General features: G+C 47.4%; 1 protein-coding gene across 1 annotated transcript in view; it reads right to left on the reverse strand.

Moving 5' to 3' along the window:
* Positions 1 to 432: 432 nt before the first annotated feature.
* The window catches only part of ulk2 (unc-51 like autophagy activating kinase 2), a 43,390-nt gene continuing 17,482 nt past the window's right edge, over positions 433 to 26,340 (reverse strand). The window contains exons 4-27 of the mRNA XM_069166476.1: positions 24,027 to 24,059; positions 21,659 to 21,695; positions 19,532 to 19,705; positions 19,044 to 19,117; positions 18,786 to 18,887; positions 18,641 to 18,699; positions 17,726 to 17,808; positions 17,596 to 17,646; positions 17,427 to 17,515; positions 16,798 to 16,966; positions 15,089 to 15,146; positions 8,934 to 9,083; positions 7,457 to 7,602; positions 7,287 to 7,367; positions 6,180 to 6,448; positions 5,910 to 6,088; positions 5,513 to 5,622; positions 5,260 to 5,397; positions 4,927 to 5,168; positions 4,645 to 4,823; positions 4,400 to 4,518; positions 4,108 to 4,265; positions 3,874 to 4,009; positions 433 to 3,358 (exon numbers count right to left, since the gene is read on the reverse strand). Coding sequence (XP_069022577.1) covers positions 3,294 to 3,358; positions 3,874 to 4,009; positions 4,108 to 4,265; positions 4,400 to 4,518; positions 4,645 to 4,823; positions 4,927 to 5,168; positions 5,260 to 5,397; positions 5,513 to 5,622; positions 5,910 to 6,088; positions 6,180 to 6,448; positions 7,287 to 7,367; positions 7,457 to 7,602; positions 8,934 to 9,083; positions 15,089 to 15,146; positions 16,798 to 16,966; positions 17,427 to 17,515; positions 17,596 to 17,646; positions 17,726 to 17,808; positions 18,641 to 18,699; positions 18,786 to 18,887; positions 19,044 to 19,117; positions 19,532 to 19,705; positions 21,659 to 21,695; positions 24,027 to 24,059 — 2,901 coding nt within the window. The 3' untranslated portion in view covers positions 433 to 3,293. The remainder of the gene's footprint in view (positions 3,359 to 3,873; positions 4,010 to 4,107; positions 4,266 to 4,399; positions 4,519 to 4,644; positions 4,824 to 4,926; positions 5,169 to 5,259; positions 5,398 to 5,512; positions 5,623 to 5,909; positions 6,089 to 6,179; positions 6,449 to 7,286; positions 7,368 to 7,456; positions 7,603 to 8,933; positions 9,084 to 15,088; positions 15,147 to 16,797; positions 16,967 to 17,426; positions 17,516 to 17,595; positions 17,647 to 17,725; positions 17,809 to 18,640; positions 18,700 to 18,785; positions 18,888 to 19,043; positions 19,118 to 19,531; positions 19,706 to 21,658; positions 21,696 to 24,026; positions 24,060 to 26,340) is intronic.

Here is a 26,340-nt window from a genome sequence, read left to right on the forward strand (position 1 = left end):
AAAAAATCTGACTGGTAAACGAAGTTGGCTGTATAAACGTGGGTTCCAGATAATTATGTTAGAAGCATGGAAAGAAAGGGCACAAAAATCAATTGTATTTAGGAATATCTGAAGCCACTAATTGTAAAAGCAGGTTGTTGTATGTATACGTGATGTAACTGGTAGAGCACTTCATCTGTAATCAAGACGTGTTGTTACTTTGCAGGAGTCATTGCTTCATAACATACTTTGGATCCCTGAAAGCTTGCAGGACAAATAAAAAAAATTCTGGAAAAATGCCAACATACCTTCTATATGAGCCCGTCTAGCTCTGGACAGATTTCATATCATCGTATATTAACTTTTACAGTTGAGATCTTTTCATCCAAACTCATCATCTGGGGAATCTGCTCAAAAATGTATGACAAAACAAAGCACAGCCACACAGCTCTATTTCTTTCTCTTTTTAATAACAAAGACCATATTTGAGTTCCATAAAGAACAGAGAGACACCCCTCGGTGAGAGACACAACTATAACATTAACATTTCTCTTTGAAAAATCGGTGCTTGGAAAGTGTTGCATCTTCAGGGTCGTGACTGACGGCGGTATCTTCAAAATGCATTCAGATCAAAGCTGGAGAGGCGCACAACAACAGGGTACATACATTCAACGCTCTAGAGGTTCTACGGGGTAAAATGCAGACTCAGTACCCATGCGTTATCTAAAACAGTCCATCTTCAGTTACAGGGCAAAATTTCAGGCGGGTTTCCATCAGCTTTATTTGTCCCTCTTCACTCTGTGTGCAGTAAAAGGCTTCATGTGGTTCAGAGTGCTCATGTCAAGGGCAAGGAGGGAAAACTGAAACCCAGATATGTCTAGAAAAAAGAACAGTACATGAGAGGAACAGTCCCAGAGACCACCTGCGAATGCTTTTATACACATTTGTACACAGAAAGAATGTATTCACACCTGTACAGAGAAGTAGGCCTGCTTTCACAAGAAGGCACCTCCTTAACTGGATACTACTGGCCTTAATGCAAACCTGGCAAGTGCACGTGTATATATACACTCATACATACAGTACAGTACATACACTGTTGGGAGCACAGCAGACGGGGGGGTGGGGGGGGATGGGTGGACGCTGGGGCAGTGCAGATTGTGACAAATTAAGTCTCACAAGGTTCGTGGACACGAGTATGAAATCTGACAACTTGTTTCTCAACGTTTCGGAGGGACCAAACAATAATAAAGGAATAAAATGTGATCTGGACAACGAACAGTCCTGGTAGAAAGAACTCTCTGGAAAGGTTTGGAGCTGCCACGAGTTTTATTATAGTCTTTGGCACACTCCTGTTGTGCCAAAATAGGTTTTCCTTATCAAACCCTTGGCAGACATGAATAAAATCAATACAAATTCATCTATCTACATATAAAGATTTGTGCTCTTAGACAGGCAGGCGTCTGACAGCAACACCCACACCCCTCAAACTGCCATCTCTCACACACACACACACACACACACACACACACCTCCCAAAATAGGGGAAAGGAATCATCACATGCACCACATTCAAATATATACAAGTTTGCAAACATCAAGTTTTGTTTAAAAAAATTAGCTACAGATTCTGATGGAAATAAAAAGCTGTAGTTTTTTTTTGTTTTTTTTTGTAAAATAAAACTTATTATTAAGGTAACCTGTCAAGTATTTTGACCGTTCAGTTTCACTTTGTCAGGGGTTTGAAGTGGAGCCCTGATTGGCTGTTCAGCGCTGCGGTGGCGGCGGGCTGCTTGTCCAGACTCAACGTCTGCATTTCTTCGGAGTATCCGAGCCTCTGTCACCCCGAATCCACCTCCACCCCTCCGTCCTGCAGCAGCATGATCAACAAGTCACTGCAAGTCCTGCTTTCCTATCAATTCAACTTCTTGCAAGTTGATGTGAGCCAACCAGAGCTGCGAGGACATTTATTTCTCATGGAACTGATGAAACGGAGTATTTTTGTAAGTAGCAGTATGATGTATGAGATCCTAAGAGAGCACAGAGGCCTTAAAATGGCTGCATTCACATTGCAGTTTATTTTATCGCATGCTAGACACAACTAGTGCATCTGGAATTAAAGGGATATTCCACCGATTTAGCGAAACACTTCCAGAAAGTTAAAAAACCTCCAAGACATTAAAGAAAGAAGTCAGACTGGGGGATGACTTGAGTGCATTTCCCTGTAATTAAGAGCCTCTATGCATGGAAAATGCACATTTCTTGGAAACTCCACATCTTTCATGCTCCAGTCAGGTAAATCTCAAGACTTTAAAAAGGTTAAAGTGAACTGATAGTTTTGTGTAAAACCCGAGGCATGTCTCTTCAACTGTACGACTTTAGATCAGTGAACTGGTGGTCAGAGGTTCTGTCACACATATAGTCAATCTGTGATGTCCTGGCCTCAAAAAGCGGAGCTGCAGCCTGACAGCACAGTGCCCCCGGCTGCACTGCCTTATGGGAAATGTATGCACCTCTGCAGACTTGTTGATCATGTGCACAGAGCGGGTGTGTTTTGAGGGTGGAAGCAGGAGTGATTCGAAAACCGTCGCCCTCCTGCCTTCACATTTCTACCTTCACACGTCTGTCTCCTCTCAATCCACAATAAAGTGCTTGAGCTAACAACACAAGAGAAATAAAAACAAAGCAGTTACAAATGTACAGGTTCCTTTGCTCTCGCGGCCGTCTGCTTTCTGTAACAGGAGTTTGTGTTTAATGTGGATGTCCGGGTCGCCTGGACCTGTTACAGTGAATCAGCCTCTTGCTATATTCTCCCGTGTCCTTCCGCTCCAATACTCAAGGTTTTCAAGACTGGCAGGAGACTCCATGTTCATCCGAACCAATAAATAAGAACAAGAACAACTCAAACACAGAGAAAATATATCCGCTAATGGATTTTAAAAAGAAGAACTGCTTCATGTGGAGCTGGAGTCCGTTTGAAGCCCACAGCAGCGTCTCATCATCCTGTGAATCCAAACAAAAGATATCCAGAATATGTGTTGATCCGATGGTGTTCCACCACCACCACCGCGTAGAAACTGCACCTCACAGGGCACTTTGTCCACATCCACCATCAGCTTCCTGTTTCTGGATCCTTTGTCATCTTTGGTTGTAAATTTGTGCATCAGTCACAGTTTGATGCAGCCAGTAAAATAAACTGATAAATACAGATGTAACCGAACCAAAAAAAGTGCTTGAACTGCTACAGGATGGAGGGATGGTAGTCAACAGTCTGAGGACGTGGTCCCTCTGTGTGTGTGTGTGTGTGTGGGATGCTACTCATACAGCGTGACAGTACAGTAGCACAGAGCGGAGATCCTGCGGTCCACACTGGCTTTATCTGCAGGGAACACAGAGAACACCAGCGTGTTAACAGAAGTCATTCAAAACAGACTGTTAGATAAGTCAAGTTCATTCATCAGACCACCGGCGTGCTGGTTTGGAGGCTGGAGACTGATGGTGGTCATGAGGCACAAATGAAGCCCCCAAATTGTTCTAAATGCCAAGTTTTCCTGTCAAATTATGGAACTTTTATTCTGAAAAATTAGAGTAAAATGACAGATTTCACTCTGTCCTGCTGTATAAACTTTAGCAGTGCGTGGGATGAATGAGATAATACTACATACATGATGCTCCACTGTCTCATGCACTGCAGCTTGATGCTGGAGAATTAAGTCATTAAAGTGTTTATCCGTGTCACACCGCATGTTTGTATGTTTGACTCGTGCATGTCTGGAATTTTGCTTTTTACCCAAAAGAAAAGTAAAAAGTTCCCTTAAATGATTTGAGTGTGCCACTTCAGCACAGATGTGCTCATGTGCGAGAGCCTGTGTGCGTCTCAGAGTGTGTACTCACATTTCACCACGTTCTCGATGTCCGTGGGGTCCTGCAGGATCTTGGACAGACCGTCCAGCAGCATGGCAGCTTTGCTGTAGCGGTAGGCGATGTCCTCCGTTTGCTTGAACATCTCATCCAGAGCTGCAGACTGAACCTGACACACACACACACCATCAGGAGGCAGACCAGCACCCACCATATCTGCATGATACTGACTGAGATGTGATCCTTGGAAGATGCTGTGAGACTCACCATCTCCACGGCGTGGTTGTAGATGAGCTTCTCCGCCGTGACGCTGTTGATCTCATCCACAAATCGCTGCTTATCGGAGAAGAAGTGGTTGAGTTTGTCGGTCAGCCGCCGGCAGAGGGAGATGCAGCTTTTGTAGCGGTCATTCAGACTCTTCACCACTGAGGGAAGACAGGGAGACTTTTATCAAGTAAACAAACAGTAAACAGACACAGGTTTCACAGAAGTCTTCCTCCTGCTGATGAAGCTCGTTGGACAGTCTGAGTCATATAAAGGGAGACGGACGAGTCCTCACCCTGTTTGACGGCCGTGGAAGGATTGAGTTTGGCAGATTTAATCTGAGCCTTGGCCAGATGGAGGGAGGAGGCCAGGAGCTGAGCTGCCTTCATGTAGAGCACCAGCTGCTCCACCTGCCTGTAGGGGGCAGCACAACCACAGTTCATGAGACAAGTGGAGATTCTGGAGCACTGCAGCAGCAGCACACAACAAACAAGATTTTATCATTATCATGAGATAATCAGCCCGTCTCCGTCTCCTCACCCCCACTCTTTGCTGAGCTGGCTGATCTGGTCCACCACCACGCTGTCCTGGGGGGGGTAGAGGGAGGCGGCCGACACGCCGAGCTCCGCCCCCCCGGCTCGGACTGCTGCCATCTCCAGGACGCAGTCGGTGAATGAAAGCATCATGCGAAGGTGCATCAGGGTGTCCGTGTGCTCCCGCTGAGCCGAGAAGCAGAGAGATCACATTTAAATGAGGAAGGAGCGGAAAAAGGAATAAATCAGTGATGGGAAACAGAGACGAGAACCACGTCAGCGCTCTCACCTCCATCAGCGTCTCCTCCGGCAGCTCGGGGGCTTCGAAGGTGATGAACCCCTCCAGGCTGGGTGGAGACGTCCCATAGGGGACGTAGCGCAGGCTGCTGGGAGCCCCCTCGGCCCCGAGGACCATCTGCCCGCCCCCAAAACCTCCCGGAGGTGAGGAGCCCATGGCCATGCTGGGAGGAGACCCGACGTAGACCCGACCGCTGGTGGAGCACAGGGAGCCGGCCGAGCTGTTGGACCCCACTTAGAGACGGACAGAGCAGAGACGGATGTTGAGGAACACCTTCAGGAGGAAGAGCTCGCAGCTGGTCTACCTGCACGGCAGCCTCCTCACCTGACGTGGTGCGCGGTCGGGTGCCCAGGTGGCTGCAGGTGGGAGGAGTGCTACTGTTGGGTGGCGACCCCACAGTGAAGAGGACAGTACGGGGACTCACTGAGCCACCCTGAGCCAGCCCACTGGGACCTGGAGGGGCTGTGGGGGGAGGAGACGTTCACTCATTTACTTCTGTCATACACTGAATAAATACGTAGTGTATAATTAAAGCAGGTATGTCCTGTGTGGGCAGGACAGCAGTGATGCTGTGTACCTGTGTCCATGGGCCGCTCCGTGTTCAGGCTGTCTGTGCTGCCCTGATAGGGCTGTCCACCCAGAGTGATTCTGATTGGCTGCTCAGACAGACGACCCGTGCTGACGGACCTGAGAGGGAAACACGCATAACGTCAGCAGGCGTGCGACGGCGGACACGCCTTCACGCCATCATCATCATCATCAACATGACGTCACTCTGACAGAGTTCACACCTCCCAATGCACGCAGGTCATCGAGCTACCATGTATACTACTGATCAACGTATGCATGTAAACATCATGTCAGATGTGGATCCTGATGACTGGACATGTATTTACCAGCCTAACACCAGTTATGGTGGAGATGGTTGTTGAAACTGTAAAACAGGCTGAGGATGTGTCGGGTTTTTTTCTTACCTGCCGAAGGTGCGGCTGGCCTCCGGGGGAGCAGCCCGTCCAGCGAGGTACGGGCTGCAGTGGTGGGCGCAGATGTCCCGGGCGTCCGCCACCGTCTTGGCGGGCAGCGGGCTGTCGGCCAGCGCCATCAGGTTGCAGGACGCCTGAGTTTTGGGGATCTTGAACGGTGCTGAAATGGTCTGAAAGGAAACAATTGAATGAGGAGAACTTTGAACAGCTGATATTTAAGCTGATTTGATATTAAACACACTTGCTGATAACTGCTCCCACCTTGGTGGGCGACCCGATGATGGTGGGCAGCGGGCACTTCTGCAGCCAGTCAGACGTGCGAGGGGAGGAGCCAAGCAGCTTGGTGGGGGAGGAGCCGAGGTTGGCGGGTCGGCCGAGCTGAGGGGAGTGGCTGCAGGAGGAGGAGGATGAAGACTGCACGGGGTCGGACAGCTGCTTGTGGAGCTTCTGCCTGGTCTGGTAGACCTCGGTCAGCGTGGGGGCGCTCTGGAGCCGAGCTCCCAGGAGCTGAGAGGACGGGACGGGGGAACCTGGAGGAGGTAGAGGGACTAGATTACAATCATCTCAAGATATTAGCCTTCCATATTAAAACAAACAAAAAAACAACAACCTGGAATTAGTATTAATTCTACAAGTTTACAGATTTATACATCACAGACTTCTGGCAGGTCACCAAACTACACGTCTCATTTGTCTCTCTTTGGCTCAACATTTTGTTCTGCAGACAGAAATGAAGCCTGCAGTGATGGTACACGTTCATGAGCTCTGCTTCATTCTGTTTCTACCGATCAGCAAAATAAAAATAGACCTGAAACCTCCCAGACTCTGCGTTGGTCATGAAACCCGGCTGTCTGTCTGTGTGTGACTGACCTCCTGACTTAAAACACGGTCACCATGACAACAAACCTCTCGACACAAACAAGGCAGAAGTTGTAAGACGTCCGCAGTGTGAATATAACAGCAGCATCAGAGACTTTTAAAAAGGCCTTGACTCATGCCGACTCACACTCAGTCAAAAATAGTCATGACTCAGAGGAGAGACTCGGCGCAAGAAGACAGTTCTTCTTTATGTAAATGATAAAAACTAAAATATTATCCAGTGTGGATTTTTAGTCTGGCATTTTGGTGAAGATGTTTTTTCCTGTCAGTGTTCAATTAAACTTATTTCATAAATAAAACCCACACGTGTCTTCTTTGTGTCAGTACATCTAAAACCCTCCTGCTCTGACACGTTCATCTTATGTTGGATGTCTCAACATTCCTCTCAGGACCCCCGATGATGAATCTTATGGAAGTGGCCGAGCTGACAGGTAGATGTGTGATAGGTGAGTGAGGCGGTGCAGAGGGCAGCCCTTCCTGTGAACTGACCTCCCGAGGAGCTGCGGCTGCGGGGCTCCTGGTTCTGCAGGTGACAGCAGCAGTGACCCAGCTGCTCGGGGATGGTGCCCACTGCAAACACAGACACACACAGGTTTCACTGTCAGAGATGTCCACTTCGTGTCATTAAAAGGCTGCCGTGCACGGAGACAAGTCCTTACCGAGAGGCGAGGGGGAGTAGGGCCGGGAGCTGCCTGTGGAGAGGCGCCGGCCCACCGTCTGAGGGACGTCTGCGGCGCTGGGAGACCCTGAGCCCACCTTGGGAAACCCCATCGGACTGGTGTTGGAGCGCCTCACTGTGCCCGACCTACCAAACATAAATCACAGTTAAAGGATGCACCGAGACTCCCCACAATCTTTCAGTTTGTAAAGATTATTCAAAACTGAACGAATCCGAAGAGTCGAATGCTAAAATAAATAAATCAATACGACATTTGGCTTCATTAAGGATTCAGGTTTTCAGCTACGCCCTCCCTGGGGACGAATTTCTCCTCCAGTTCTGCCGGTCAGTAAAAACTCGTCTGGCTGCTGAAACAACCAGTTACAGCTGCGAGCACGTCTGAGTCACACATCCAGAGCATGTGTGGGAGCAGTTGTAATGCAGATCACAAATTTAACATAAAAAACGGTTACATTTGCAGAGAAGCAGTGTTTTGTAGGTAATCACAGAGACACCCGACATCCTGCGAGGTCTGTGAATCCTACGTGGTCCTGACACAAGTTACATCTGCACTCAGCATTTCTCACCAAATCTCACTGTTCACCATCGATTTTTTTTTTTTTAAATATGTTAAATATAAATCTGGCACGTTTCCATTCCAGTCTGCTTATGGTGGTACAGTTCAGTTTCTTGACGCATGAACACCACAAACCGCTGCAGCACTACGCATCATGTCACTCTATAGTGATACAGATGGGTCGACATCCACACAGGGTGCCTTTAAGTTGTCCCTTCAAAATAAAACAAATGTAAAATTAAGGTAACAGTCTTTTTAACTTGAGATGAATATTCAGGCATCAGTCAGGTAAACTGATGGATTCGTAAAATTTTGAAGGAAAAAAGTCAACTCCTTGGTGATCTGTGCACCTCCAAATGTTCGATCAAAGTGCTCCCCATGAATCACCCTGCTTCAGACTTCATGCCTGGTATCCACAGGGAGGCTCAGCTGTCCCACTCTGAAGATCTCCCACCCGTCGGTGCCCATAGAATTCAACTCAACTGCCAAACATTATCCAGGTTCTAATCTTCAGATCGATTAATTTAATGAGCAGACCACCTGCTCATGATGAAGACGTTAGTAACACAATGCAGCCGGTGACAACCCACTCTGAACAGGAACCACAGAGATAATCTTCCTGTGAAACAAGGTGCCACCTGGCTCTATTCCAATGACCCCCAACTGTGTCTTCACATTCAAAAGCTCCACCCATCAACCACTGGAAGAGGAGGCCACGAACTCAGGCCGACACTCAGCTGATGTAATTTCACTGAAACTTTATGGCTGATGAAATCTCAGCTCGGCTTCTTATTACGTCACGTTAAAGTTGAGCATTAATTACAAAATGTGTAATTCAGTAGTGAGATTCTCAGCCAGTAGGAGGACGGCTTCTTCCACTCAGACCCCGCAGAGCTCTTACCTGGGGGAGCCGTAGAGCGTCGTGGTCGGGCTGCTGGAGAGGTTCTGCTTGATGCGCTGGTAGTTGCGGACCTGGGTGGGCACAGGGATGGGGGTGGTCTCGGCCCGCGGGGACACCATGGGGGTCTGACCCGGGGTGGGCTGGGGCTGCCTGGAGGGGAAGAACGGGGAGAAGAGGGCAGTTAGCCAGGCCGCTCCAAGCTGCTGCTGCAGGACATCTTCTCGCTTCTCCGCTCCCATAATGACTGAAATGTGAAAATGTCTCCGGCAGAGCGAGACGGATCTAAAACAAGAAAACTGTCTGCAGCCTCCAGTTCTTTGTTGACTGCAGTGTGGAGGCAGGTTGTGAAACTAAAGTTTAGCCTGGTTGATCGTGAGGAGCAGAGCCACTGGGTGAAAACAAAATGAAGTGGGCCAGGCCTCCATGTAAACACAGAGGGAAGACCAATCAGCTTCATGTGGGGGTGGAGCAACAGGAAGGGGGCAGCCAGTGGCCTGTGTGTTGAGCAGAGCAGCAGGGGAAGTGCAGAGAGATTCAGCTCATTTGCATTCTTTTGTTATTCCAGAGGAGACAAAATGTTCTGAACATAAAGTCATGACTGTCACCCGCAGAGGGCTGTCCATACATACAGGAGGTAGAAAACAGCAGGAGGGGTGGAGACAGCGGCGGCAGAGAGCGGCACCAGTTGGAAACCAGTATTATGTAATGATGTGAAGGCTGGGGGGAGGAGGAGAAGGAGGAGGAGGACACGTGAGCCAAAGACTAGTCCAGACAAAGAACCAGAGAGCAGATGCTTTGTGGGATTTCTGCAGTTCTGAGATGTAAACCCGACCACACACAGAACACCGATGGAGAACTCATCTCAGAAACCCAGGAGGAGGCGGCTCAGTGTCCTCCAGGCTGCTAAAAGCTTTATCGATTCCATCTAATGAGGAGAAGGACACTGTGTGCTGTTGTTCCCTTGATGAAAAGAGAGAAATAAACATTTGTAGGTCCGTGAACAGCTGCTTTTTAACAAGAGCTGAGGCTGAAAAGAGGAGAGAGGCTCTCTGCTGACCTGGTTTCACCAAGCAGAGGGGGATGGGATCAGGCCATGTCTGCTCCTCCTGCTCCTCCTGCTCCATTTACTTCCTTTGTCTCTCTTGTCCCTTTTCTTATCTGACTTTGTTTGCAGTGATAGTCTCCCTCCTCCACCCTCCCTCTCCTCCCTCCACTCCAATCTGAGGAATAAACAGGGCTTTGATTGAGGAGCTCACCGAGAGACGGCCGCTTGGACTAAATAGTAAAAACGACTGCTGTAATGAAGAAATGAACTCTTCAATGTCAATGGTTCACTAATTTATGAAAGAGTGATAGGTGTGGTGGAGAGGAAAGACAGAGACAGACGGAAGGAGTGAATCAGCAGTCAGAGAGATGGAGACAGGGACGGGGACAGAGACAGAGACAGGGATGGGGACAGAGAGCAAGATGGAGACAGGGACAGATTGAGAGACGGAGACAGAGAGTGAGACGGAGACAGGGACAGAGACAGGGACGAGGACAGAGAGAAAGACGGAGACAGGGACGGGGACCTGAACGCCTCCCAGACACTCGATACTCTGATCATGTGAAGCGTTGCTACTGAGCATCAAACAGGACATGAGTTTCATCCTTCATATAATATAACATGAACAAGGTCAAACAAGATCATCTGACGATTCATGTTTCATAGAGCAAAACTGGACCATTGTTTTTTTTGTTTTTTTCGTTGTACCTGTATATTAAGAACCACAGCCTCCATGATGAGATGTAGGTAGTTGAAGTTCAGAGGAGGATGAGCTCTGGGATACCAACAGTTTAAACTGCAGTGATGACTGTGAGGCTCTTCTCCTCCAGCAGCCCTCTGTGGGTCAGCAGCTGGTTTGAGCTCCACCCTGTTGGTTGGCTCACAGTCTGACTGTAACTCACTAATCATGCAGATCTGGAGGAGTGTTGGACTCGTGACCGACGGACATGGCGTGTGTGCTATTTAGCGTAAAGCTGAAAGGAGGTTTGTTTTTCAAACCAGAAATAGTGACACGAAGAGAGCCTCGCTGACACAAAGACACGTCAGAGGGTAATATGAGCTTCACAGGCATGTGAAGTGAAGGCCGTGTGTGAAACGGATGCTGACTCAGCATCACGCCACGCTCCCACAGCTCTGACGGTTCAGACTCCACGAGCCACATTCAGATCACAACAGTATGTGCAGCCTTCACAGAGGCCTGCTCACACCCTGATGATGCTCTCTGGGAGATTAACGCGGTAAATCTGGTAATGTTTGCTCACTCAGCACGTTAATCACAGCCAGGAAAAGTTAACCATTGAGGGGCGCTGAGCTGCAGGTTCCAGGAAACACACCTGATTCAACCACAGCTTACAACTCACTCACTTCAATAAGGTAGGTAGGTAGGTAGTTAGTTACTTTATTAATCCCCAAGGGGAAATGTTTTCGCTACAGCAGCATTTATAGATACAGGAAAGAAATAAAATAACAGTAAAAAATATTAAATATAAAAATGCACAGTATATACAATATATATATAATTATTTTTGTTGTTTTTATTTAAACAAACAAGAAACACAGACAACAGTGTTATTGTACTGTGATGGATTTTGCCAGGAGGTGAGTTATTGTACAGTCTTATTGCAGTGGGCAGGAATGATCTCCTGTATCAGGAATGATCTCCTGTATCTGGAATGATCTCCTGTATCTGGAATGATCTCCTGTATCTGTCCTTGTAACAGCAGCTGGAGGAGTCTTTAGGAGAACGTCCTCCTCTGTCCCTGCAGCAGGTGGAGAGGGTGGTCAGGATTATCCAATATGGATAATAGTTTCCTCAGCATCCTCCTCTCCACCTCCTTTTCCAGACTGTTCAGTTTGTAGTCGATAATGGAGCCGACCTTCTTAACCAGTTTGTTAAGTCTGTTGGTGTCACCGGCTCCAATGCTGCTCCTCCAGCAGACCACAGCGAAGTACAATGCATTGGCCACAACAGATGGTAGAACATCTCCAACATCTCGCTGCACACATTGAAGGATCGAAGTTTCCTCAAGAAAAAGAGTTGACTCATCCCCTTCTTGTAGACAGCATTGATGTTGGTCTTCCAGTTCAGTCTGTTGTCATGGAGACACCAGGTACTTGTACTCCTCCACCATGTCCACCTCCTCTCCCAGAACTCTCAGCGGTTGTGGAGCCGTCGTCTTCCTTCTGAAGTCGACCACCATCTCTCTGGTCTTGGCCACGTTCAGGAGGAGGTGATTTCTACCAGCCCACTCCACAAAGTCCTCCACTACTGTCCTGTACTCGTCCTCCCGTCCATCCCTTATACATCCTACCACTGCAGAGTCATCAGAGAACTTCTGCAGATGGCAGGACTCTGAGTTGTACTGGAAGTCAGTTGTGTAGAAGGTGAACAGGAAGGGAGACAGAACAGTTCCCTGAGGAGCTCCAGTACCACTGACCACCGTATCAGACAGCACACTGCCCAGACGGACAAACTGTGGTCTGCCTATCAGGTAGTCATTGATCCAGGAGACGGTGGACGTGTCCACCCCCACCACCCGCAGCTTCTCACTCAGCAGCAGTGGTTGGATGGTGTTGAATGCACTGGAGAAATCAAAGAAAGTGATTCTCACAGATTCACCGGTTCCATCCAGGTGAGACTGAGCTCGTTGCAGCAGGTAGATGATGGCGTCGTCCACTCCCACATGAGGCTGGTACGCAAATTACAGAGGGTCCAGAGAAGATTTCACCAGCGGCCTGAGGTGGGCCAAGACCAGCCTCTCCAGCACCTTCATCACATGAGATGTGAGGGCAACCGGTCGGTAGTTGTTGAGGCCAGATGGAGTCGTCTTCTTGGGGACAGGAACCAGACAGGACGTCTTCCACAGCACCGGGACCTCCTCCTGCTTCAGGCTCAGGTTGAAGAGGTGTTGTAGGACCTCAGCCAGCTGGACGGCGCAGGTCTTCAGGACCCCGGGGCCGATGCCGTCAGGTCCTGCAGCCTTGCGCTGGTGGATTCTCTCCAGCTGTCTCCTAACCTGGCCAGTCATCACAGAGAGGGGTGTGGGGGGGCGGGTCAAGGTGTCGATGGAGGAAGAGCCCTTTGAAGTTGAGGGCTCTGTGTCCATGCAGCTCACCAGGTGGGACGGGGGGGGGGGGGAGGCAGCAGAGGTGTTTGGGAGGTGCGAGGTGTGGAGGAGACAGATGAGGGTGGTGAACTAAACCTGTTGAAGAAACAGTTTAGCTCATTGTTCCTCTCCAGGTTCCCCCTGGTTGTTCCTCTCCAGGTTCCCCCTGGTTGTTCCTCTCCAGGTTCCCTCTGGTTGTTCCTCTCCAGGTTCCCCCTAATTGTTCCTCTCCAGGTTCCCCCTGGTTGTCTCTCTCTCCCCTTGAACCCAGTAATCTCCTTCATACCGGTCCACACCTCCCTCACGTTGTTCTGTTGGAGTTTGGCCTCCAGCTTCCTCCTGTAGGAGTCCTTGCACTCCCTAAGCTTCTCCTTCAGGTGGCGCTGCACTCTCCTGAGCTCCTCCCTGTCCCCAGACCTGAAAGCTGCTTTCTTCTTATTAAGAAGAACTTTCAGGTCACTGGTGATCCACGGCTTATTGTTGGGGAAGCATTTTACAGTCCGGGATGGTACGGTGGTGTGTTCACAGAACTTGATGTATTCTGTGATACAGTCCGTCCTGCTGTTGATGTCCTCCCCATGTGGTCCACACAGCACATCCCAGTCCGTGGACTCAAAGCAGTCCTGCAGAGCTTCTTTAGCCTCCTGTGTCCACCTCCTCACAGTCCTGGTGGTCACAGGCTGCCTCTGCACCAGAGGAACATACTTGGGAGTCAGCAGGACCAGGTTGTGGTCTGATCTACCAAGGGGGGGAAGGGCAGTAGTACTGTATGCATCCATGGCATTAGCATACAGTAAGTCCAGAGTTTTATTGTTCCGGGTGGGGCAGTTCACATACTGGTGAAAAGTTGGCAGTACTTTATCCAGACTGGTTAAAGTCTCCAGTAACTAACAGAAATGCACCGGGATGCTGAGTCTGAAGTTTGGACACAGTGGAGTGGATGGTGTCCACTGCTGCCTCTACGTCAGCTGATGGAGGAACGTACACAGCGATAACAATGGCGGACGAGAACTCCCTCGGTAAATAATAAGGGCGCATCCCCACGGCTAGCAGTTCAATGTCCGGGCTACAGAAACGTTCCTTCACACACACGTGGTCGGGATTACACCACCTCTCGTTCACAGAGAAGAGCCACCAGAAAAGAGGAAAAGTTACAGTCCATTGTCTGACCGTCACTTAACACACGTGAAGAAAAAAAACAACTCAGAAGAGAGAAGAAAGAAAGAAAAATACTTAAAACACACTGGAGGGGGGGAGCTGCTGTAACAGGCTGCCACTAGCACGGCGCCACCTAGTCCTGCTAGCGGGGGATCTTAGAATGAGGCGTCAAGAATGAACACCTGCCCAGGTAGATTCAATCACTCGGTTTCAACACATTACAAAACCTTATTTCAAACTACATCATGTTGGATTTGAAACATGAGCTGCATGTGTGGAGACAAGAAACTTCTCTGGGCAGCTGCCGAGCTCGTGAGGCGTTTAGGGAACAATCGGTAAACTGAAGCATCCACCTCCTGATCTGCATGTGAATGGTAGCGTTTTACACTCTCCCCGTCTACACTGTACGAGTCTCTGCATGCACACACCCCCCCCCCCCCCCCCCCAAACGCGCTCATCCGGTGGGAAACACCAGACTAACTGAAGATTTATGTTCTGTACCATTTGTGAACAGTCTGACACGTTCCCCCAGGACACCACACCCTGCTGTGTTTTATACAGGTTAAACAAATGAGAGCCGACAGGTTAATTAGGGAGCTTCAGAGGGACAGGTGGACAGAGTCCCCCTCCCCTCCCTCCCCCATTCCCAGTCTTTATGGGAAGCTAACACTCATAGCAAGCTGATAAGCATATTTCACTAAATGTCAGCTTTTCCTTTAATTCTCGATTTATTGTTCCTAGAATCAGTTTTATTTTATCTCTAAAATTAATTTCTTTGCTTCCAACTCTTTTCTTTCAGGGTTCTTTAGGATTGGCGTTGAATATGTGAGGAGCCTCGAACTCACCCTCCACACATGAGGAACTCGCTGGACGTCCGGCGGACTCCTCCCATCGGCTGGTCGTCTGAGGAGGAGGAAAGAAAAGAAAGGATGATGTATAAATCAGAATTATCAGCTGGTTAAATGCCTCTTTAAATACCAGCTGACACTCCCACTGCTGCACCGCTCCTGTTTCTGTCTCCTTTTCATTATTGTAGCGGAGGACGAGCAGGTGGCTGTGTGTGTGTGTGTGTGTGTGTGTGTGTGTGAGAGAGTGAGTGTGTGTGTGAGAGTGTGTGTGTGAGAGTGAGAGTGTGTGTGAGTGTGTATGTGAGTGTGTGGCTGTGTGTGTGTGTGTGAGAGTGCGCGTGTGAGAGTGCACGTGTGTGAGAGTGTGTGTGAGTGTGTATGTGAGTGTGTGGCTGTGTGCGCGTGTGTGAGAGTGTGCGTGTGAGAGTGTGTGTGTGTGTATGTGTATATGTGTGTGTGCGCGTGTGTGTAAGCGTGTGTGTGTGTGTTGCAGCAGGTGCGGTGCATGAGGGTTTGTTTTACCAGTGTGTGTGTGTGTGTGTGTGTGTGTGTGTGTGTGTTTATTGTTTGTGGCCCGTTGTCTACGGTTACAGCATAGATGGTTCGCAGCTGTCTAATTTTTTTTTCTCTGCACAAAACACCTCGAAACATACTTTTATTTTGAAAATTTTCCCTCCACAGCTGTCCAAGTGTGTCTCTATGGAAACAGTAACTGTGGGGAGGTGACCTGCTGTAGGTTGCTCATTTATTGCTCTACATAATAGTTCCCAGACAGTCTGGCACTCTACGAATGTACTGTATGTGACACATGTACAGTATGAGTGTGATAAAAATAAATAGATTCCCTCTACACACACACACTCTCTCTCTCACACACACACACACACAGCAGCATTAGATAAATACACCCTGCTGTTGTTTTGGTATCAACAAGTGAATTAGTCGCAGCAGATTAATGTTCAGAGCTCAACACTTAAAATCCAAACTGAGACTGACACGAGTCCTGAGCTGTCTGAACATTTCACCGAGTGGGTTTGAGGAGGTTTAACACTCAAGATTAAAGACCTTTATCTACTTTTGTTTACTTAATTCATTCCGGTTGCAGCTCGTATGATTGTTGGTCATGTTTACCTGAACCACAGGAGTCTTAACCTGAAGGTGAAACCCAGTCAGCCATCTCTTCACATCACGTTTGTATTATTTGTATTACAGTTACACTGCAGCCAGTGAAAGACAGTGAAGCAGCCGTGGCTGCATGTGACGGCCTGTTGTTCCTGCTGCTAGAGAGGAAGGCTGGATGGTCACCTGCATGTCTGCATGCACTTTAATGTGCCGCACGCAGCTGATCAGTTGACGTCTACAGATCCATACTAGCAGTGCTCTTTTCCTCTCTGACTGTTTGTTTGGTGGTGAGTTCAAGCCGTTACGTTGAGAGCTACATGAGGAGGACACCTTAGCAGCAGAGCTAATGTGGGCTGCTGCTGAGAGTCTGTGGCTCTGAGTTTGCGTAGCAGCTGCTGTCTGGCACCGTGTGAGACCGTGTGACACAGCAGACCTCAGTATCAGCTGATATAGAAATAAATTCATTGACACTGCTCAGCCCTACGCTCTCCATAGAAACAGTCATCTGCTCGGAGACATTGGAGCACAGCTCCTGAGCTCCAGGAGTAGAAAGTGGAGGTGTGAGAGTGACTGTTGCTGCTTACAGCTGTCGGTAGCGATGTGAGGCACCAGGACGAAGTCATCAGTGTCACAGGAGGAGTTCTTACTGCTCGTGCTCCCGGCAGACTCCTTGGACAGCTGCAGGAAGTTGGGCGGGCCGAGGGGAGGAGACGACAGGCCGTCTTCTGCTAGAGTCTGCATGTCTGGGAGAGACTGAGTGTTCACAGACGGAGAGGAGGAGGAGAAGGAGGATGAGAAGATGAGGAGGAGAGAAGGAGAGGAGGAGAGAAGGAGGAGGAGAGGAGGAGAGAAAGAAGAGAGAAGGAGAAGAGGATTGAGTTGTAGTGTGTCTCCTGAATGATGCACTTTAAGCTTCCAGGCAGTGCTGACTGTCAGACTAATGTAATCACATTGTTCCAGAGAGCTCTGACATCCTGGTAACTGACTGCTCTGCATTCCCACCGCTGCTGTCGGAGGAGACTCAATTTACTCTTACTTATGAAGGCTCTGTTGGTTTTCCATTTTTGGACAGCAGGTTTAGACATTCGGGTAGTGTTTGTACTAGAAGCAGTGAACAGACCCAATAGGAGGCGTGGTTAATATTTGATCAGCTCCCAGCAGTGAGAGTGTAATCCCCTCTGAATGAGGCTTCATAATATCACATCAGACTCACAGGAGGAGAGTTGTAGCGGATGCATGGCGAGCTGCCGCAGGAACTGTCCGTCACAGCGTTGGAGGCGCTGGGGACCGGCACCGGACACGCTGAGGGGGACGGACACAGTTAGTCCTGCTTCAGGTGGGACCAACACAAACACAAATACTGCTGCTGAGGACATTCTTACATTTCTTAATGGTGGACGAAGGCTCCAGGAAAGGATGGCTGAAAAACGTGTCTGCAGAGAGAGACGGTTTTAACAAACACCAACACGCAATCCAGTTATTGTTTCCTGTTACTTTACTGTCAGCACTCACCGAAATCCATCCGGTCCTTCTGGTTCCTCTGCAGCAGCCCCAGCAAAAGGTCACCAAGTTGCGGTGAAGTCTCCCTCGGGATGCTGGGTAAGAAACCCAAAAACATGCACCTCAGGTTAGTTGGCGCCGCGGTCGTGGCAGCCTGTTGCAGCAGCTCCCCCTCGGGATGCTGCTGTAGCAAAAGAATTTCCCCTCGGGGATTAATAGAGTACAATAAAAAAAAAAAATTAAAAAATGGGATCAGAAATGTTTGATTTTGGGGCAGATTTTCTCAAAAATGTCGATGTAATTTGTGGAGGTTTAACTGACTTTTTAAAATTGCAGGAATTAGAAAAAATGTCAAATTGAGAAAGAAAAATGGGTTTTTTTTGTTTTTGTTTTTTAATTACTACCTAATAAAAGAATAAATCTGTAATCACTTCCTGTGTAATAATCCTGCTGCACTTCACAGAAATATTTTGGTTCTGATCTTTTTTATGTATTTATTAAACTTAGAAAACCGTGGAGATAAAAGGTCCTAAAAGCTGCGTATGTTTCCAGAACAGACCGTCTGTGACTGGAATATAGAAACAAGGACTACATCAGCTGTCAAAATAAGAGCTTTAGATGCTGTTTAATTCATGTTCATTCAACACATAGACCTGCTGGATGAAACAAACAAAGAGACGTCTCTGACAACTGGACGTGTGGAGAAAACTATTATATTAAAACAGGAGCAGAGTCTTTCTGATTGTAAATGAGGCGTTATTTTTGTTAACAAAGTGAGTTTTGTCTGAAAATTTTTATTTTATGTCATTAATATTTTCAGCACAAAAAAAATTTGCAAGCTCCCACAAATATTGTGGCGTTTGCTTGAAGTTGCGTTAATTATTATTATTATTTCCTAAAGGGACTGTTTTAAGGTGGAGGACTTACATGGGCTGAAGATTCTTGTTCTTCTCATAAAACATCCTCAAGTCTTGGGGACTGTTGGCCTGAAAATATGAATATTAAAAATGAGATGCGCTGACAGACGCATCAACACACCTGTTTGTTATCAATTTATTGTGCGTTAACTCACCTGGAACGGTGGCTTGCCGACCAGACACTGGTAGATGACTGTCCCAATGCTCCACAGGTCAGCCTTGGCGTCGTAGTTCTGGGACATGATGACCTCTGGGGCCTGAGAGAGGAGAAGAGGAGGAGAGGTCGAGAGGTCACCGGAAAAGAGCCACAACAGGGAGAGTTATGTAACAAGCTGCTGAAAGAGCAGGCGGGCATTTGTTTAAAAGCTGAAACTGGAGACACACACAGAACGTGTAGAGTAAAACCCACTGACCATGTACATGGGTGACCCACATAGCGTGGCTGCCATCATGTTGCTCTGGAGGTACCGTGCAAAGCCGAAGTCAGCTGCAGGACACAAGCATGAAAGGTGTCGTTATTACTGCTGACACAAACCACTGTTGTTGGGTTAGTGGAGAACGCCTGGGAGACAAACACTGGGAACAATAACCCAACGCTGAGATGGAGGTGGAGAACACCTCCAGAGGTGGCAGGATATTTTAATTACAAGAGTGTGAACAGCAGAGTAGATATTCTTCTGATGGGCAAATAAAATCACCTCCCAGGACCTTCAAAAGTCGGAGCGACAGCAGGGCACATTACTTTTAGAAGTAATATACAGATTATTCTCTTTTCGCCAGACACTGGTAAATGAAATCCTACTGTATTGTATGATATAGTCATGACAAAATAACAATAATCCATCAGCAGTCATGTGCTCCACACCGACAGAAACCAACAAGTGGTTTCTTCTTCTGTTACCTATTTTGATGCGGATGCCGCTGATGTTAGACTTCTTGCGACCCAAGTACGACAGCAGGATGTTCTGCGGCTTCAGGTCGCGGTGGATGATCCCTTTGCTGTTGAGGATGCGCATGGCGGCCGCGATCTGCATCAGGAAGACACGCAGCGTGTCCTCTCTCAGCGTCCCCTTAGCTGGACAAGAGGAGGAGACACGGAGGACTGATGTTTAAAATGCTGCTGAGGATGCTGATGCTCATTAAGATATAAAGAGGCCTCTTCTTGTCCATTGTGTCCCCAGATATGTGTCTTATTGATCGCATTCAGGTGCTTCCTGCCATTAATGAAGCACCTTAATGAGTGTAATTGGTCTGAACTCAGGCTGCAGAGTAAAGACCGTTTTTTTTGCACTGCAGCTGCTTTGACATCACAAGTACAGATCATTCCCCAAAAAGTGCTCTCTAGCCTCACTTGATCAAAACTAATAATTAGCATGTTACAGTAATAATCCTGGGGTAAACAGTGAAGGTCCTCCTCCCCGTGGTAGTGAAATAAATCTAATCCGATGTGAGACTAAGAGGATTCCTCTCTCTCTCGCTCGTTCTCTGCCTCTCTATCAGGCCATTGTGATTACAGTGCAGGCATACATCAAACCAGGAAGCTTATCGACATTAATCTGGGATTTGGGGGGTGAGCTGCTCTTTGCCCACCACAGCGGACCAACTTGTAACATGGAAAAGTTGTGCAAGTAGTTGAATCATTCACGAGAGAGATCCTCTTGTATAATTAGGAAGGTTGTTACCTACGCAGTGTTCACAGCAACACAGAGGCCAACACAACGCTGCCCAGGGCTCTGGGACCCTCAGCCTTCATTTCACAACTACTGCTGTTACTCAAGCAGAGGCTCCCGGACCCCCGGAGGGTCTGATCCCACTGCCACAGTAGACATGTGGGGCAGTTACAGCATGCAAAGGTACAGCGATAAGAACGCAGCTCCAGTAACACAATCAGTGCTTTATGTAGCTGAGTGTAAACACGTGTGGTTATCTAAGAGAGGTTTTGGCCAGCTGCCACTCGGCCTGATTTGAACTGTGAAGCTGGAACTGTATTCACGGCTACTGCAACAACACTGAGTGTCCAGGGGAGCTTTCACCTCTTTATGGACACCTGACATGTATGTTACATTAATGTGCACTGAAAAACATATTGGCAGAGTGTGTTTATAAGATCTCACCAAAAACTCTTCAATGAAGGTTTTCATCCGAGTCACCACGTGTGATTTAGCTGTAAGAGCTCCAGAGATCCTCCTCAGTTCACAAATGTGTTTTTATTTTAAAGCTCATGAAAGTTCCTTCAGGCGAAGATAATTAAAAAGCATTGATATGCATCAGGATGACAGTAACTTGTTATATTTTAGTTCATCTGCTCCACGTGTTGGACGTTTTGTCTTTTCCCAGACTGCCGACTCAAACAGGAATCTCTGTCGTCTAAACTGCAAAAACATAAACATGAAACTTGACATTTTGTTTTTCTTGCTTGCAGCCTCAGATCCCGTCTGTCGTCACTGACAACATAAGGAGGACTACACCCCGGCGGTAACGCCGAACTACTGGCTGAAACTGGATGAGTTGGTCTGTGGCTTGATTTGTGATGTTCCCGCATGTTTACTGTTTAGTATCTGAGTCATGGAAATTAGTCTAAACCTCGCTTTGAATGTCCCGTGTGAATCACAGCATCTTAATCTGACTTGCTACTCTACGGCCTGAAATGCTGACCTTTTATTAGAAACCATCACAATGACATGAACAGTGTGCTGCCGGAAAGGGGGCGGGGGGCTTTGTACAGAGCTGCAGTGATTCCCACACACACTCATTCCCCCCCACATAGAAAGCACGCACGCACACACACACACACACACACACACGTTCCTTCACTTCCCAACAAGATACAAGCTTCCATTACTCCAGATGATGACTGCACCCTCTCCTCTGCCTACACTCATAGTGACTGCAGTCACATGGCTCTTCCTCCTCTGCAGCATTAACAACTTTTGTGTTGATGAACAATAATCTGTGTCTGTGTGTGTGTGTGTGTGTGTGTGTGTGTGTGTGTGTGTGTGTGTGGCAGACAGATTAGTATGATGCTTACCTTGCAGATAGTCAGCCAGATCCCCTCCGTTACAGTACTGTGTGTGGGGAGACAAACAGTCACCATCAGCAGTAAATACAACATGTTGGTGTTGTGCATGTGTTCTAGTGCGTCTGTGCATGATGTGTGGTTTGTGTGTAAGAAGCATGATGGAACAGGGATCTTATACAGAGCTTCCTGTACGGTTATCAGAGGAAGTGCAACACGAGGTAACAGTGAGTTCCTGTTCTCTGATCTCTGATATGACCTTCTTCAGTGGTTTGATGCTCTGTCTAAAAGTGAAGACGTCAACAAACCCTGTGACATCACGTCTTTGACCCACTGCTGCAGGCCAGTCAGCGTTCCAATCCTCCACATATTCACCCTCAGATGTTAAGGAGGCAGGAGACATACAAAAAGTGAAGCCACACCAATGATCGTGTTGACCGATCACTTCATCGCCTTCTTGTTGTCAGTTCAACCATTATCCATCAGTGATGTCATCGTCCATCAGTGATGTCATCGTTGGTTTGTGAACGTTATGAATCCTCCAGTTCAGATTCTGTCCGTCACCATCTTTACTAGTTCAGAGCGGTTTGGAGCAGGAAGTGACCATATTTGGACGAGCTGGGGGAGGAGCCAGCGGTGGATCTGACCGATCTGATTGGAAACTTGACGATACTACGTCCCGCCCACCGATAGCTGTAACCTGACTGCACCACAGGCCTGTCAATCAAACAGACACGCCCCCAAAACCAGGTCTTCTTGAATCTTCTTTTCTAATGAATGAGGGATTATTTTCAGATGGACCTCCAGAAAACTAATAAGAAGGAGTGACTTTAGCTAACAACACCGAGATAACTGATGGACACATTTTATTCACTTTGGATTTGATGAGAGAAGTTGAATGGGAGTCTATGGAGCCGGAGGCTTTTTGGAGCCGACCTCTAGTGGCACTCGCTGGTGCCGAGGTACTGGAGGTGTTTCCTGGGATCTCACTCGTGTCCCTTAGAAAACAAACGGAGGCTGACTTTGCTCTAAGACAAAATGTCCCCTAGGTGTTTAGTTGGGTTAAGATGTGACTGTGAACACCACAGCATGTGATTCACATCATGTGTCCACTATCTATAGATTTTCAACATTTCTAATCTCTGTCCACTGAACACTGTTGTTCCTTTTCTTGGACGTTTGACCTTCCCTGGACACGATGATATTTGACATTAAAAGGCTGTTTTTAAACTGTTCTGCTCAAAGTGGAAAGCTTCTCTCCAGCCTGCAACATAATTTAATAACTAGTTTGGACGCCAATCCTGGATTTACAACTTCCTAAATGTGATGTGGAAACTTAAAGCCTCCATGTCACAAACAGAGAACGGCCTTTCAGTGGTGTAGTTTCAGTGAAACCACTGACATGTAAAGTATTTATACGTTCAGAGATTCTGGATTTGTCAGTGACGGCGGAGGCATCGATCCACTTTAAGAATTTGAACCTGTTGCCCCTCTGTTTGGTTGCTTATAGTTTAACAGGAAGTATCTGAGCCCGATTCAAACGTCTGTGTCTGTATGACTAACTGCTGCACTGAACATCTCTGTTTCAGACACTCGCTGGTCCGACACCTGAACTGAGGTTTTTTTCTTCCGTGTTCAGAGGTTCACGGGACTCTTTTTCTGGGATTACACCCTGCTCAGCACGCTCATCTTTTTATACCACTTTTATTTGATACTTCCACCAATGTTTAAGTAAGACAAGCCTTTTTTCAGCTAAGCAAAACATGAGGCTTCAGCACCGGTTCAGCCAGAGTGAGGTCCATGCTTCCTCCTGCAGGAAGGACATGGCACTCCTGATATCTGAAATATATCTGTGAAAAGTCATTTATCTAACAACCAGCTGCTTGTCGTGTCTTCACCCGTTTTCACTCTGAAAACAACATCATGCACAAACAGTGTCTACACCCCCAGATGACTGTAACCTCGTCCTACTCAGAACTGCTGGCATGTGCTGCAGAGCTGTCGAAGCTTTGACCAAAAGAAGACTGGAAGCAGAAGCTTCCAGGGAATGTGATTCCTAGAAAACAGAGGGGCGTATTTTTAGGGAGTAACTTGAGGTGCAGTCATGGTTTGTTTTCTACCCTGCAGCCAGCTGAGAAGGTTGCGCAACGAGTGCAGAAAGTGGAGAACATTTGGACACAATGAGGAGACAGAGAGAGGCCTGGCAGCAGGACAGCAGTTGAAGCCTACATCAGGGGAAGACCACATGCTGAGAGCCGGTGCTGGGGGTGAACCAGTACTCTAATGAAGGCCTGGAGTACTACTGCACTGACAACACATTTTTCTCAACACGAGAAACAACACGAGACGAGTATACTGACAGTCACGTTCCTGTACTCACCTCCATGACCAGGAAAACAGAGTTGGGTGTTTCCTGGAAGAGAAGAGACACACAATCAGTTGGAGAAGTCTTTTATCCTGCAGCAGCTGTCAGCGCCAGCACACAAAACACACCCTGGATCAGATCCAAAGTACACAACACCACAACTTCCTATTAATGACAACCACGGCTTTTTCTGAATAGATATTTTTATCACTTCTATCTTAGAGGGAGTTAACTCCACGTTACAGGGAAATAACACAAAGTCTGCGGAAAACACTGAAGAGATACTGAAATACCAGCAACAGAAGCATAAGGAAGGTTGGGATTTGAAAAGTAATGAGTGTAAACTCATAACGTTTGAGGATATGTTATTTTAATCATATTTTCCTGAAACAGCGAAGCTGGATCACAGCATGAGGAGCGCACCAAGATTTTTGCTCCAGATGTTTTCAATGATTAACAGGTCTGGACTGCAGGAGGCCAGTTTATCAGCGGACTCTTCTACTAGAGAACCATGCTGTTGGAATATGTGCAGAATGTGGTTGGACGTTGTTCTGCTGAAATAAACAAGACCTTCCCTGAAAGAGACGTTGTCTGGATGGCAGCATATGTTGCTCCAAAACCTGAATATACAGTGGGTACGGAAAGTATTCAGACCCCTTTAAATTTTTCACTCTTTGTTTCATTGCAGCCATTTGCTAAAATCATAAAAGTTTATTTTATTTCTCGTTAATGTACACTCAGCACCCCATCTTGACAGAAAAAAACAGAAATGTAGAAATTTGTGCAAATTTATTAAAAAAGAAAAACTGAAATATCACATGGTCATAAGTATTCAGACCCTTTGCTGTGACACTCATATTTAACTCACATGCTGTCCATTTCTTCTGATCCTCCTTGAGATGGTTCTACTCCTTCATTGGAGTCCAGCTGTGTTTAATTAAACTGATTGGACTTGATTAGGAAAGGCACACACCTGTCTATATAAGACCTTACAGCTCACAGTGCATGTCAGAGCAAATGCGAATCATGAGGTCGAAGGAACTGTCCAAGGAGCTCAGAGACAGAGTTGTGGCAAGGCACAGATCTGGCCGAGGTTACAAAATAATTTCTGCAGCACTCAAGGTTCCTAAGAGCACAGTGGCCTCCATAATCCTTAAATGGAAGAAGTTTGGGACGACCAGAACTCTTCCTAGACCTGGCCGTCCAGCCAAACTGAGCAATCGTGGGAGAAGAGCCTTGGTGAGAGAGGTAAAGAAGAACCCAAAGATCACTGTGGCTGAGCTCCAGAGATGCAGTAGGGAGATGGGAGAAAGTTCCACAAAGTCAACTATCACTGCAGCCCTCCACCAGTCGGGGCTTTATGGCAGAGTGGCCCGACGGAAGCCTCTCCTCAGTGCAAGACATATGAAAGCCCGCATAGAGTTTGACAAAAAACACATGAAGGACTCCCAGACTATGAGAAATAAGATTCTCTGGTCTGATGAGACCAAGATTGAACTTTTTGGCGTTAATTCTAAGCGGTATGTGTGGAGAAAACCAGGCACTGCTCATCACCTGCCCAATACAATCCCAACAGTGAAACATGGTGGTGGCAGCATCATGCTATGGGGGTGTTTTTCAGCTGCAGGGACAGGACGACCGGTTGCAATTGAAGGAAAGATGAATGCGGCCAAGTACAGAGATATCCTGGAAGAAAACCTCTTCCAGAGTGCTCTGGACCTCAGACTGGGCCGAAGGTTCACCTTCCAACAAGACAATGACCCTAAGCACACAGCTAAAGTAACAAAGGAGTGGCTTCGGAACAACTCTGTGACCATTCTTGACTGGCCCAGCCAGAGCCCTGACCTAAACCCAATTGAGCATCTCTGGAGAGACCTGAAAATGGCTGTCCACCAACGTTCACCATCCAACCTGACGGAACTGGAGAGGATCTGCAAGGAAGAATGGCAGAGGATCCCCAAATCCAGTGTGAAAAGCTTGTTGCATCATTCCCAAGAAGACTCATGGCTGTACTAGCTCAAAAGGGTGCTTCTACTCAATACTGAGCAAAGGGTCTGAATACTTATGACCATGTGATATTTCAGTTTTTCTTTTTTAATAAATTTGCACAAATTTCTACATTTCTGTTTTTTTCTGTCAAGATGGGGTGCTGAGTGTACATTAATGAGAAATAAAATGAACTTTTTTGATTTTAGCAAATGGCTGCAATGAAACAAAGAGTGAAAAATTTAAAGGGGTCTGAATACTTTCCGTACCCACTGTATCATTCAGCATTAATGCTTCCTTCCAGATGTTCAAAAGCTACCCATGCTATGTGCAGTAATGCATC

The sequence above is a fragment of the Embiotoca jacksoni genome, unplaced genomic scaffold (assembly GCF_022577435.1).
Source record: "Embiotoca jacksoni isolate LCO1_2020_lvr unplaced genomic scaffold, fEmbJac1.0.p SCAF_39, whole genome shotgun sequence".
Lineage (NCBI taxonomy): Eukaryota > Metazoa > Chordata > Actinopteri > Embiotocidae > Embiotoca > Embiotoca jacksoni.